The 13769-nt window shown below is 44.7% G+C and overlaps 3 protein-coding genes across 3 annotated transcripts in view; all 3 read left to right on the forward strand.

The window, feature by feature from the left end:
- The first annotated feature begins 738 nt into the window (after positions 1-738).
- LOC107738566 (mucin-5AC-like) lies at positions 739-2742 on the forward strand. Its single transcript, XM_016550331.1, has 3 exons — positions 739-978; positions 1050-1178; positions 2100-2742. The coding sequence occupies exons 1-3, from the start codon at positions 765-767 to the stop codon at positions 2684-2686; spliced, it is 930 nt and encodes a 309-aa protein (XP_016405817.1). The 5' UTR covers positions 739-764; the 3' UTR covers positions 2687-2742.
- Positions 2743-3527: 785 nt separating this feature from the next.
- LOC107738582 (salivary glue protein Sgs-3-like) lies at positions 3528-4310 on the forward strand. Its single transcript, XM_016550346.1, has 2 exons — positions 3528-3531; positions 3644-4310. Exons 1-2 carry the CDS (start codon positions 3528-3530, stop codon positions 4252-4254), a joined length of 615 nt encoding a protein of 204 aa, XP_016405832.1. The 3' UTR covers positions 4255-4310.
- A 1093-nt stretch (positions 4311-5403) lies between these two features.
- Positions 5404-13769, forward strand: part of lrp6 (low density lipoprotein receptor-related protein 6) — a 40601-nt gene continuing 32235 nt past the window's right edge. The window contains exons 1-6 of the mRNA XM_016550347.1: positions 5404-6024; positions 7603-8002; positions 11028-11225; positions 11963-12159; positions 12985-13105; positions 13194-13282. Coding sequence (XP_016405833.1) covers positions 5970-6024; positions 7603-8002; positions 11028-11225; positions 11963-12159; positions 12985-13105; positions 13194-13282 — 1060 coding nt within the window. The 5' untranslated portion in view covers positions 5404-5969. The remainder of the gene's footprint in view (positions 6025-7602; positions 8003-11027; positions 11226-11962; positions 12160-12984; positions 13106-13193; positions 13283-13769) is intronic.

A 13769-nucleotide genomic window follows, 5' to 3' on the forward strand; every position in this document is an offset into this window, starting at 1 on the left:
TGTGTGTGTGTGTGAGTGAGTGAGTGTATGTGTGTGTGTGTGTGTGTGTGTGTGTGTGTGTGTGTGTGTGTGTGTGAGCGAGAGACAGCATCGTCATCATCCAGCGGAGGACAAAGACGCAGAAATGGGTCACAGCAGCGGCTGATCTCAGGGTAGGTGTTTGATCTCCATCTGTGTTGCGTCTGAATGTGTTTGTGTTCGTGAATCGAGTCTTTTTCTCTCCGTGTGGTTTCTGGTTTCTGGGTTTAGTCGACGCGGAAAACGGGACATTGTGTGACTCGCTCACTGTCTTTTGTTGATCGTGTCGATGATTAAACCAGTAATTCAGTTCCTGAACGTGACGCTCACTCTTTAAAGCAGCTAACGTGGCTTTAGTAATAGATATCTGGGCTGGTTTTTAGGTGTTCTGTGTTTCATTAGGATTGCATCACGATGATGGCCCACACACACCGGACACTCTTCCAGTGATGCTCAGTCTCCATGGCGACCAGCGCAGCATCAGCACCACATCAGCATCACAGCATCACAGCACATTACAAATGCATGCAGTTTCTCCATCATGCTGCATTCATCACTCGCTCATGAGCTCTGCTTCCGAGCGTTCAGAACAAGTCTGTGAATCCAGAAGAAGTCACGTATCGTATGAGAGATGTGATCGTTGGGCCTGTTGTGAATGAACGGTCTTGAATAGATAACATGATTGTGGACTGGTTTGCTGTGTGCAGGTCTGTCTCTTCTGCTCGGTGTTCCTCAAGCATCACGTCATGTTCCTCAGCTGTGTTCTGCTGCTGTGTGTCCTGCACGTCTGCGGCGGGACCCCGGACCCCGACAGAGAGATGTGCTACTCTCGGCAGCATCGGGACGCCGCTGTAAACACGCGTGTGGCTCTGGATCAGAAGGGAACGGTCATGGTGGCCCGAGCCAAGCCGTCAGAGAAAGACTGCATCTTAACCTGCTGCTCGGAGGACGTCGGTTCAGGTGTGACACAAACACACTGCATGAGTGCTGTTCATGCGGCGCTCTGCTGACGAGCTGTGATGTTCTCACAGGGCTGAAGTGTAATCTGGTGGTGTATGAACCTGGACATCTGAACTGCCAGCTCTTCCACTGCCCGAGCGAGAGAGCGTGTCCGCTGATGACAGCCAGCGCCGGAGTCAACACCTACAACATATTCAAGGGTGAGCAGAGCCACAGTCACATCAGCAGCCACAGCTCTTCTGATTCAAAACAGTGAGTGCTGATGAGTCTGTGCAAAGGATTATGGGGAATGAAGTCACCACACTGCAGCTGGTGACCCTGCAGCACAAAACCAGTCAGAAGGGTTAGGGAGATGAATACATAATCTTTCCATTGATGTATGGTTTGTTAGGATAGGACAATATTTGAAAATCTGGAATCTGAGGGTGCAAAAAAATCTAAATATTGAGAAAATCATCTTTAAAGTTGTCCAAATGAAGTTCTTAGCTATGCATATTACTAATCAAAAATTAAGTTTTGATATATTTACGGTAGGACATTTACAAAATATCTTCATGGAACATGATCTTTACTTAATATCCTAATGATTTTGGGCATAAAAGAAAAATGGATAACTTTGACCCATACAATGTATTGTTGGCTATTGCTACAAATATACCCCAGCGACTTAACACTGCTTTTGTGCTGCAGGGTCACAAACATATATTTATCAAGATATTATGAAGAAAAAAATGTCTGTATGTATGTGATTAGTATTTAATTATAATGATCAAGGCAGAAGCTGGTTTCAGGGTTATTATAGTTAACTAAAACTAAAGCTATGAAAAAAATAATAATAATAAACTTAATTTGATTCTATCAACATCTCTCATTTTCCTTCAGTTTAACTCGATGTACTAAAATAAACTAAGACGGAAGTAAAAATGATTCAAACGTATTTAAAAGCAACCAAAAGCTAATAAAATGGCAAAAACACACAACTGAATTAGTGAAACTTGAACGAAAATGAGTAATATAAAAACTAATTCAGAATATTAATATAAACTACAGTGGCATCTCAATGATACTAAAAGCCCAACTCTAACACTGGTCGGTTTCTGCAATCGATTTGATCTTTTCAGGTATAACTCATCCGACTACTAAAGGAAGAGTAACAGCCAAACCCACAACTACAACTACAACTACGAGTACAACTACGAGTACGAAACCAGCACCAACAACAGCCACATCCTCCAGCAGCAGCAGCACTGAACCCACTGAGTCAGAATCACCCAAGATGCTGGAAACCGTCGCTATGACGACCGCACCCGCTACCACGGCAACCAGCACCACTAAAAGCACCAGCACTAAAGCGCCGCATCCTCCTCCACGGACGCCCGTCAAACCCAACCGACCCAAGAGACCCAGCAAACCCTCGAGACCCGAGACGCACTCCGTGAAGCCCACCAGAGTCCCTACAGCCCCCCCGACCAGCAGCGCACCATCCACCACAACAACCACGACCACAGCAGCGCTGCTTGAGCTGGAGAGCGGCCCCAAGCCCAAGGTGTCTCGGGTGATGTGGAAGAACAGCCTGCTGGCCATCGTGGTGATCACACTCGTCTTCCTCGCTCTCATCCTCTCTCTGGCGGCCCGTAAAGCCATGGAGTCGTTCGACAGACGCCACTACACCAGACTGGAGCTCAGCGAGCTGCACTACGAGCTTTAAACACCAGCGCAGAAGTGTGTTTCCCGCTCGCTCTCTGGGAGAAAAGCTGTGTGTTTTAATATTTCGGCTGTTTGGTGTAGACACTGAACGCTGTGGACGCTTCATCTGTGAATAGAGAGAAATCAAAAGCAATACACTGAACTCAGGGGCCCTCGAGGGATGGCGAGCAGCATCACTTCTGTCAGACTTTCTTTGGGTTTGTTTTGCGGGGAAACTTCTGTTCCTCTGTTTCTTCACTAGTGGATGCGGCGCTCATGCGTTTGTCTGTTATCTGACTGCTGGCGTGTGACTGAACGAGGTGTTTGTGGTTCACTGTGTTTGGATGATCACTGAACAGCATGAGATTCAGAGATCTGCTTGTCTGCTTCGCTGGTTTCTAATCTGCTGTTATTTTTGGTGAGCCTTGTCTTTTACAGACACCTCGAGATTAATGTGATTGTTTCTCTTGCAAGAAATAAAAAACAATGTATTGTTGGCTATTGCTACAAATATACCCCAGCGACTTAACACTGCTTTTGTGCTGCAGGGTCACAAACATATATTTATCAAGATATTATGAAGAAAAAAATGTCTGTATGTATGTGATTAGTATTTAATTATAATGATCAAGGCAGAAGCTGGTTTCAGGGTTATTATAGTTAACTAAAACTAAAGCTATGAAAAAAATAATAATAATAAACTTAATTTGATTCTATCAACATGTCTCATTTTCCTTCAGTTTAACTCGATGTACTAAAATAAACTAAGACGGAAGTAAAAATGATTCAAACGTATTTAAAAGCAACCAAAAGCTAATAAAATGGCAAAAACACACAACTGAATTAGTGAAACTTGAACGAAAATGAGTAATATAAAAACTAATTCAGAATATTAATATAAACTACAGTGGCATCTCAATGATACTAAAAGCCCAACTCTAACACTGGTCGGTTTCTGCAATCGATTTGATCTTTTCAGGTATAACTCATCCGACTACTAAAGGAAGAGTAACAGCCAAACCCACAACTACAACTACAACTACGAGTACAACTACGAGTACGAAACCAGCACCAACAACAGCCACATCCTCCAGCAGCAGCAGCACTGAACCCACTGAGTCAGAATCACCCATGATGCTGGAAACCGTCGCTATGACGACCGCACCCGCTACCACGGCAACCAGCACCACACAGCCCACCAGCACCAGCACCACTAAAAGCACCAGCACTAAAGCGCCGCATCCTCCTCCACGGACGCCCGTCAAACCCAACCGACCCAAGAGACCCAGCAAACCCTCGAGACCCGAGACGCACTCCGTGAAGCCCACCAGAGTCCCTACAGCCCCCCCGACCAGCAGCGCACCATCCACCACAACAACCACGACCACAGCAGCGCTGCTTGAGCTGGAGAGCGGCCCCAAGCCCAAGGTGTCTCGGGTGATGTGGAAGAACAGCCTGCTGGCCATCGTGGTGATCACACTCGTCTTCCTCGCTCTCATCCTCTCTCTGGCGGCCCGTAAAGCCATGGAGTCGTTCGACAGACGCCACTACACCAGACTGGAGCTCAGCGAGCTGCACTACGAGCTTTAAACACCAGCGCAGAAGTGTGTTTCCCGCTCGCTCTCTGGGAGAAAAGCTGTGTGTTTTAATATTTCGGCTGTTTGGTGTAGACACTGAACGCTGTGGACGCTTCATCTGTGAATAGAGAGAAATCAAAAGCAATACACTGAACTCAGGGGCCCTCGAGGGATGGCGAGCAGCATCACTTCTGTCAGACTTTCTTTGGGTTTGTTTTGCGGGGAAACTTCTGTTCCTCTGTTTCTTCACTAGTGGATGCGGCGCTCATGCGTTTGTCTGTTATCTGACTGCTGGCGTGTGACTGAACGAGGTGTTTGTGGTTCACTGTGTTTGGATGATCACTGAACAGCATGAGATTCAGAGATCTGCTTGTCTGCTTCGCTGGTTTCTAATCTGCTGTTATTTTTGGTGAGCCTTGTCTTTTACAGACACCTCGAGATTAATGTGATTGTTTCTCTTGCAAGAAATAAAAAGGAGTCTTTTGTAATATTTAAAAGATTTATTATTACATTCTGATTTAAAGAAAAAAGCTTAAATGAAGAGAGCTGAGGGTATTTATGAAGTGTTGGTTATTCATTTTTATGAGTTATGCAAATACAGAAGCAACAGTAAAACCGTTTCAAAAGCTTTAAAACACTTGTAGTGCAAACAACTTTCTGTTCATCCTGAAAAATAAAGTGTATCACAGTTTCGACAAAAAATATTAATGTTTTCAACATTGCTAATAATCAGACATGTTTCTCAGCAGCAAATCAGCATATTAGAATGATTTCTGAAGATCATGTGACACTGAAGACTGCAGTAATGATGCTGAAAATACAGCTGCACATCACAGAAATAAATGACACTTTAACAGAGATTCACATAGAAAACAGCTGTTTTAGATTGTAATAATATATGATCCGCTGCAGGGCTGTGTTTGGACGCGAGAGGGCGCTGTGTCACATCTGTATCACACTCACTCATATATCACTGCATGATTCATATTTCAGATTTATAATGCTCTTGTAGCTTCACTGAACATCGATTTTTATTGCCATGGTAAAACAACAACAACAACACCTTTACATTGCAGTAGCAACAGATACACACACACATTATAGGCTACACAGTGTAATATAATATCACTGCAAACACAAATTACAACAATTAATCTCCTGGCTGTGAGAGAGAGTCTGAAAAACTCCCATGACACGTGTCTGCAGTGTTCAGAGATGATGGAGAACAAACGAGAGACGGTACGCGAGTAATAATGAATGAAATATAATTCGGGTTCGTGGCGCTTTGTGTTGTTTTGTGTTTCGGGCCGCAGCACGGTTCGTGAAAAACTAGTCCCATCAGAATGCGCTTCCCTGCCTTTATCCGCGCGCCCACAACGCTCGCGACGCCTCTTTCCCCGCATTAACCGGTTGGTTCTGCGTCTTTGCCGCGCTGTGATCTCACACAGAGAAAGAGAGACGCGAGTGCGATGAAATACAACAATAGCGCGCCGCGCCGCGGAGCTGGAGCTAGAGAGGGGAAGGGGGAAGGGTTCGGAAGCGGCCGGGAGTTTCTCCTGTGAGCGGAAGGAGACGGACGCACGGACTGCGCGATGTCGCGGTCACACTGAAGCACCGACACAATCAAACCGATGAGAAACTGCGGCGGAGATTCAGCGCGAGGAATCCGGATCACAGACGCACGCAGCCGGAGCGATGCGAGCGAGGCGGCGCGGCTGAGCGTTGAAGATGGGTGCCGTACTACACAGTCTCTTACTGTGCACTTTGTGTTTGCAGATTCGGGGTGAGTTTGATTTGCAGCTCGATCTGCGAGGAATCGCGTCGAACGCGTGAGCTCTCCGCGCGTCGTTTCAGTCAGTGCTGTATTGTTGGAGAAACGCGTCCGTCTGTGTGTTTGCTGATGTGTAACGAGCTTGTTTTGTTTCTCTCGAGTCCTGCGAATCTGCTCTCCTCAAACTCGCTCGTTTTCATGCGCTTTTGTCCCGAAACCCTCGACGGTTTCCTGCGCGTTTCTGTGGCCTGCGTGCGTCTGATCGCGCTGCTGCTGATCCGTGTGTGGAGACGCTTTCTGGGCTTTGTGTTTGATTCAGTCCTGTGTTTGAGGCTTTCTGCTCTGGAGAATCACTTTTAGCCATTATGTGGGGGTTTGTAAACAGTATTGTGTTTAACAGCTGTTCAGGTGTGTGTGTGTGTGTGTGTGTGTGTGTGTGGCAAGTTTCCAAATATTTGGAAAAGGAAATTCCCCATGTTAGAAAAACAGGCTGTGGCTGGAGGCGAGAAGGTTGAGGTCGCCCTCCATCACAGTGTGTGCCGGTGTTTGTGGTGGAAGTGTCAAATTGAGGTTTGATTCGGTGCCAGATCCCTGCAGAGACACACACACTATACTCACACACACACACACACACACACACACTCTCACTCTCTCACACACACACACTCTCTCTCTCACGCACACACACACTCTCTCTCTCACGCACACACACGCACACACACACACACTCTCTCTCTCACACACACACACACTAGTTTTTATTTTTCATAAGCTACATTTTTATGGACATAAATGCAAAGCTAGCAGCAGTGAGCTCCTGCAGGATGAGTCTGTACAGTCGGTGACGTGATCACTGGTTGAAGTCGTGCTCGTGTCTGGAGTCTTTCGTTACTGAAGAGATTTGGTTCTTTTTAGTTTTAGTGCAATAGTTCAGTAGGTGTTTGCACGTGAAAAGTACACTTAAAGGGTTACTTCACCCAAAAATGAAAATTCTGTCATTAATTACTTGCCCTCATGTCGTTTCAAACCCGTAAGACCTCCGTTCATCTTCAGAACACAAATTAAGATATTTTTGATGAAATCAGAGAGCTGTCTGATCCTGCATAGACAGCAAGGCAACTGAAATGTTCCCAAGTCCAGAAACGTAGCAAGGAGATCTGTAAAATAATCCATGTGACATCAGGGGTTCATCCGCAATTATACGAAGCTACGAGAACACTTTTTGTGCACAAAAGAAAAGAAAAACGACTTTATTCAACAATTCGTCTCCTCCGCATCACCCTGTAAACAGCGTATGCTGTTCTGTGTTAGCTGCGTCACGCCGGATCTGTTTCTTATGTTGTTGTGATTTGATCTGAACTGAAACAGCGTATCCGCGTGGCGGGACATGCTAACATGTTGTGTTCCCTTCAATCCGGTGCTTAAATGTTCTTAAATTGAGCTTCGTGAAACCTGCAGAAAGCCTGACATGTCGTCTGAGAATCACAGCATGACTCTGGCGTTGCTAGTGCAGTGATCGTTCAGAATCATGAAGCCTCGTTTGTTTAGGCGTGACCTCTGACCTCTGCGTGTCGTCTCTGTCTCCCGCAGGCCTGCCGCTCCTCTTGTATGCGAACCGGAGGGACTTGCGGTTGGTGGACGCGGCTCACGGTCGAGGGAACGCCACGGTGGTGATCGGCGGTTTGGAGGACGCAGCGGCGGTGGATTACGTTTACGAGCAGGGACTGATTTACTGGAGCGACGTGAGCGAGGAGGCCATCAAGCGGACGCTGTTTAACGGGTCAGGGCCCGGCGGGCTCCAGAACACAGTCGTGTCCAGTCTGGCCTCTCCGGACGGCCTGGCCTGTGACTGGATGGGGAATAAGCTCTACTGGACCGACTCCGAGACCAATCGGATAGAAGTGGCCGAGCTGGACGGGACGCACCGGAAAGTGTTGTTCTGGCAGGATCTGGACCAGCCGAGAGCCATCGCTCTGGATCCGGCCCGAGGGTGAGTCCGTGAGATCACAGGGATGCAACCATACCGTGTTTTCAGAACCGATCCGATACAGAACAGTGCAGTTTTTTTTTTTTTTTAAATCAATGCATAATTTCTATAACTCAAATTCAAGTTTATTTGTATAGCGCTTTTAACGATACAAATCGTTGCAATGTAGCTTTACAGAAAATGTTAAGTTTCTACATTATATTTAGGAGTAGGTTATTAGAGGTGACTGTGTCAGGAGTGTACAGTAAGAATCATGCGGTTTGTTACATATTACACGCAATGAAACGGATGGTGAACACTATTAACTGCAATGATTATATGTTGCGATTAAGCAAATGACACACACACTTCACCGAACACTAGGGATGCACCGAACGTTCGGTAACCGAAATTATTCCGCCGAAAATAGCAAAAATAGTGTGTTCGGCCGAGTAAGCGAAAAGACCGAATAAACTGTACCGAACACAGGCTGGGTAAAAAATATCGATATCTCGATTATAATCGATTCTCATTTTTGCGGAACGATATCAATTCTTAAATCCCAAGAATGGATTATTCAATGTTTAAAAATGTTCAGTGTTAAATATTTTTAAATTGTTGTTTTGAAATAGATTTTTTCTTTGAAAAGCAAGACAAAACTGTAAAAAGCACATTTTGGCTATTTAATTTGTGCGATGGTGAAAACAAATTGGCAAAATACTTTTGAAAAAAAAAAAAACTGTTCGGTATTCGGCCCAGTGTTAACCGCGGCGTGTTGCGTCTTGTTTTCTGATGTTTATGTTGAACAGCTCGTGTTCGTTCAGCTTGATTGAGAAAAACAAACGCGTCTCGGGTCCGGTTTGAATGCGGCTCAGAGCTGTGTTTGTGTGAGATGCAGACAAACCCATTCCTTCAGATTTCCTCTCGCTCCGCTCTGTTCGACAGATTCTCACTCGTGTCATCGTTATCTTTCATCATATTGTCCGTCATAAACGTTCTGAAGGGAGCAGTAGGCTTTTATTTTCTCCTGGTTTTTGTCAGTGATGGAGTCGGTGTATATTTTCTCTGATTGTGTTTCTGTGCACGGTTTAGCTAGCTCTTTGTCTCCAGCATGAATGGAATCGGTCTTTTGCTGCAGACGGCAGCTGTAGAGGTTTTCACGAGGGTCTAGTGTTACCTTCAGCAGGTGAGTGTGCGTAACCCGAGCGAGGGCTGATGGGTAATCCGGCCTCCAGTTTGACCAACACAGCTGCTGTTGTTCTGGTCTGAGCACGCTGCTGCTGCTGCTGCTGCTGCTGAGGAGAAAGTCTGGGAAATTGTTTTTGTGATTTAAAATGCATTTGAAAAATGTTTGTTTGTAGGGCTACACAATGTGGCCTGATTTTGTGATTATATATCAATACGGTTATAAAAATTATTCAAATTATAATTTTTTTCTAAATAAATGTTACTAAATAAAAAACAAAAATATTTCCCTGTAAAATAAAACAAAAAAACTAGCCTACTATTTTACAAAAATAATGTAATAATACTAAATTAATTTTATAATAATAATATAATAATTTATTTCTAGTTAAAAACAAAAAATGTTTCTGTTAAAATTTTACTGTAAAATAAAAAAATATTTTAGAAAAATAATGTAGTAATACTAATTTCATTTTACAGTAATAATAATAATTATTATTATTTAATAAGTATTTGTTTAAATATTTTAGAAAAATAATGTAATACTAATTTTATTATTATTAACTGTAAGATTACACTACTAATATTTATGGTCTTATTGTCATATTGTGATTTTTAGCTCATTATGAAATTACCATCATAACATCTGATTTAGCTCTTGTGAATCATGATTGTCTGCGTAAATATCAAATATTTGTTCTGAATCGCCTGCATTTGTATTTCATGTGTAATGTCTTACTTCCAGCTCAGTTTTATTGGTTGTTTATATCAGCGCTTTAGCGTGACGTCACTTCGTGTGCATGTCAGTCCAGCAGCCCGTCTATTCATGAGCGGATTAGAATTGAAGCCGAGCCGTTCTCTTCATGTGTGACGTGTGAAAGAGACTCTGATCTCGGCGCGGCTCTGATGTCAAATCAACAGGAAGGTCATTGAGATTCTACAGAGCGGCTGTTATGTTGTGTTCGGTGTATACTGAAATGAACTGATCTCTAAATTAAAGGCCGCTGCTTCCACAGCAGATTCAGTGTCCGTCTTTAGCGTGACGCGCCTCTGAAATCACGGATGTAACACGTGTTCATGCGTCTCTGCGCGGCTGATTCTGCTCGTTTCTCAGACTCTGTGCGGTGGATGATTGACAGGCGAGTGGGCGGTCCTTCACAGCAGTGTGATGTCATCACCGCTTATCGTTCTCTTATTTGTAAATCTTCGTTCTAGGCTACTGTATGAAAGGTCTTCTTTGGTTTTTGCTGTCTCACGCACAGGAAACGCATCATCATCACATGCTGATGGTGTTGGAGCTGCAGCTGTACAAACGACAGATCACACATTCCTGCTTCACACCAGAGTGAGTGTGTGTGTGTGTGCGCGCAGATGAGTCACACACACACACACTCACACTCACACACACACACACTCACACACACACTCTCACACACACACTCACACACTGGTGTGTTTTGATTGTGAGTGCAGTCATGTAACGTGATGTGAAGCTGGTAGATTTAACCGGGTTAACCGGGTTGGTTAGCGGAACGTCTTGTTTATAAGTGCAGTAGTTCTAAATATAACCGTCAGTGTGAGGAGCGACTGAAACACGAGTCCCGGCTCCCGTCGACCTCCCTGACTCCTCATCCGCTCTGCCAAAGGTCAAAGGTAGTCCGTGGTTGTGGTTCACATGCTGTTCATGCAGCTTCACTGATGTTTTATCTGTTTGTGTTTCTCCTCATGTTACAGACCATCATTTTGAGTTTGAAAACTCGTGGTGGCAGAAGGTGTGTGTGAACAAACCCTGTTAGTGATCCGGCTGTGAGATGTTGTGAATGTGTTTAATGTGGCTCCTCGTCTGACTTTAATGTTTGTTCAGGTACATGTATTGGACGGATTGGGGTGAGGTCCCGAAGATCGAGCGCGCTGGGATGGACGGGACGCATCGCTCGGTCGTCATCGACTCTGAGATCTACTGGCCCAACGGCCTGACGCTCGACTACGACCTGCAGAAACTCTACTGGGCCGACGCCAAGTTCAGCTTCATCCACCGCTGCAACCTGGACGGATCGGGCAGGTAACGCCATCAAATTATTTTATAAGCATTTTTACCTTTATAAAGTCATTTTTTCTATAAGTGTGCATCATTTTTTGAGTCAAATTCTTACTTTTAATCAGTCAATTAGAATAATAAGACATTTTTGGACTGTTAATTACCAAGCAAATGAAATCCGTATCAACAAAATTAATCTTTGCAATGCAGAGGAAACACAGAAGCTGCGTCTGAAGAGGCATTTAGATGTGTTTACACACTGTTTAGTGCAGGACATGAATGCTTTAACTTGCAGTTACAAATGCATTGATATTGTTTTGATATTTTAAACATAAAACGTAGGCCTGGGCGATAAAATGGTATCAATATTTATCGACGGTACTCCATCGATAACGATAGAACAAATGTTCGATATAGGCACGTGCTATGAGTGACGCAGACAGCACACACAAACACGAACATGACACACGTGTCTGCCTGTGGTGAGGAGATTGTGAATGAAAAAATTAATAATACAGTTTTAATTAATAAATAAAATAATAAATAATATAATTAATAAAACTCTAATGTATGCGTGTGCTCTGTAGGGGTGTTTTGTTTGGTTTTTGCAAATTACTCGATAAAGTCAAATTGCACATTGTTAAAATAACAATTATGAATTTACGATATTATCGCAGACGATATATATCGCACACCCCTAGCCTGCATGCGGCGCGTGTCCATCAGCTCACGTGTGTGTGTGTGTGTGTGTGTGTTCTCAGGGAGGTGGTGGTGAAGGGCTCTCTGCCGCACCCGTTCGCGCTGACGCTGTACGAGGACACGCTCTTCTGGACGGACTGGAACACACACTCCATCCACGCCTGCCTCAAACACACGGGAGAGAACAGCCACGAGATCCACACCAACATCTTCTCACCCATGGACATACACGTCTACAGCCAGAAGCGGCAGCCGCTGGGTAAGAGAGTTGTGCGTGCCAGTGTGAGTGTGCGCGTGAGTGTGCGCGTGAGTGAGTGTGTGTGTGTGCGATTGTGTGTGCGTGAGTGAGTGTGCATGTAAGTGTGTGTTTGTGAGTGTGAATGTGTGTGTGTGCGTGAGTGAGTGTGTGCGTGTGTGAGTGAATGAGTGTGCGTGTAAATGTGTGTGCGAGTGCGTGTGCGAGTGAGTGTGTGTGTGAGTGTGTGTGTGAGTGTGTGTGTTCTCTCCTTCCCATGGTGCTCCTGGAGGAGTTTCCTGAAGCGATGCACAGACGGGCTGCTGGCTACGAGCCTCTGCAGAAATGATTATGACACACGACTCCTGGTTCAGCCTCTCGCACACAATGGAGCGTCTGTTCTGTCCTCAGTGCTGATTGAACGCAGAGAATTTCTCACAGCGCTGACAGAATCCTGCGTTACGCCCTCCGTCTCTCGCTGCAGAGCTTTCTCTCAGTCTTCCTCCGCTCTTTTTTTTTTTTTTTTTTTTTTTTTATAATTTAGATTTTTGTTTTAATATGTGATTATTTTTTAATGATGATTTTATGTTTTAAAATAAAATTTAAAATAATTTTATGATTAAAAATAATAAAAATATTAACATTTATTTTGAATAATCTTTGTGAGTGAGTGTGACAGTGTGCAAATGAATGTGTGAGAGTTTTAGAGGGTTTGATCAGCGAAAAACCTTTATCTGTGAATCGATTCTGTTGGACGTTCATGCATCACAGCTGCTCGCTGACACGTCTTCATGCTCTCATGCTGTTTTCCTGGTCTGACGTGTGTGTGTGTGTGTGTGTGTGTGACAGAGGTGACGAGTCCCTGCGCGCTGAAGAACGGAGGATGTTCCCATCTGTGTCTGCTGTCTCCGGTCAAACCTTATTACCAGTGCGCCTGTCCGACCGGCGTCCAGCTACTGGTCACACACTAGTGAGTGCATCTTATAAGCTTTCACTGTTTTTCTATGCGGTTAATGTTATTTTCTATGTCCTAACCTGACCTCTGACCCCTAAACCAGCTCTCAGAGAAACCTGTGCAAAACCCAAGATTTAAATAGAAACATGATTTATGCCCTAGTGACTCAGTCTGTGCTCAACAGGTATCACTGTTAGTGAGGACATTTTTGAAAAGTCAAACCTTTACATGATTACAGGAATTGTTATATAGAAAGTTACAGGAGCTTATGTTTATATTGTGTGTGTGAGAGAGTGTGTCTGTGTGTGTGAGTGCAAGAGTGTGTGTGCGTGTGCGAGAGTGCGTGTGAGTGCAAGAGTGTGTGTGTGAGTGCGAGAGTGTGTGTGTGAGTGCGAGAGTGTGTGAGAGTGTGCGTGTGAGTGCGAGAGTGTGAGTGCGAGAGTGTGCGTGTGAGTGCGAGAGTGTGCGTGTGAGTGCGAGAGTGTGTGAGAGTGTGCGTGTGAGTGCGAGAGTGTGAGTGCGAGAGTGTGCGTGTGAGTGCGAGAGTGTGCGTGTGAGTGCGAGAGTGTGTGAGAGTGTGCGTGTGAGTGCGAGAGTGTGAGTGCGAGAGTGTGCGTGTGAGTGCGAGAGTGTGCGTGTGAGTGCGAGAGTGTGCGTGTGAGTGACTAACAAAGAGAAA

This window comes from Sinocyclocheilus rhinocerous, unplaced genomic scaffold, assembly GCF_001515625.1.
Source record: "Sinocyclocheilus rhinocerous isolate Xijiao unplaced genomic scaffold, SAMN03320098_v1.1 scaffold3662, whole genome shotgun sequence".
Lineage (NCBI taxonomy): Eukaryota > Metazoa > Chordata > Actinopteri > Cypriniformes > Cyprinidae > Sinocyclocheilus > Sinocyclocheilus rhinocerous.

What these genes read in the sequence shown, in the direction of transcription:
- LOC107738566 (XM_016550331.1), top strand. Translation starts at nt 765, where the DNA reads ATGTTCCTCAGCTGTGTTCTGCTGCTGTGTGTCCTGCACGTCTGCGGC. An exon ending in CTCGGAGGACGTCGGTTCAG is followed by an intron (nt 979 to 1,049) that starts GTGTGACACAAA and finishes ATGTTCTCACAG; the next exon opens with GGCTGAAGTGTAATCTGGTG. An exon ending in CACCTACAACATATTCAAGG is followed by an intron (nt 1,179 to 2,099) that starts GTGAGCAGAGCC and finishes TGATCTTTTCAG; the next exon opens with GTATAACTCATCCGACTACT.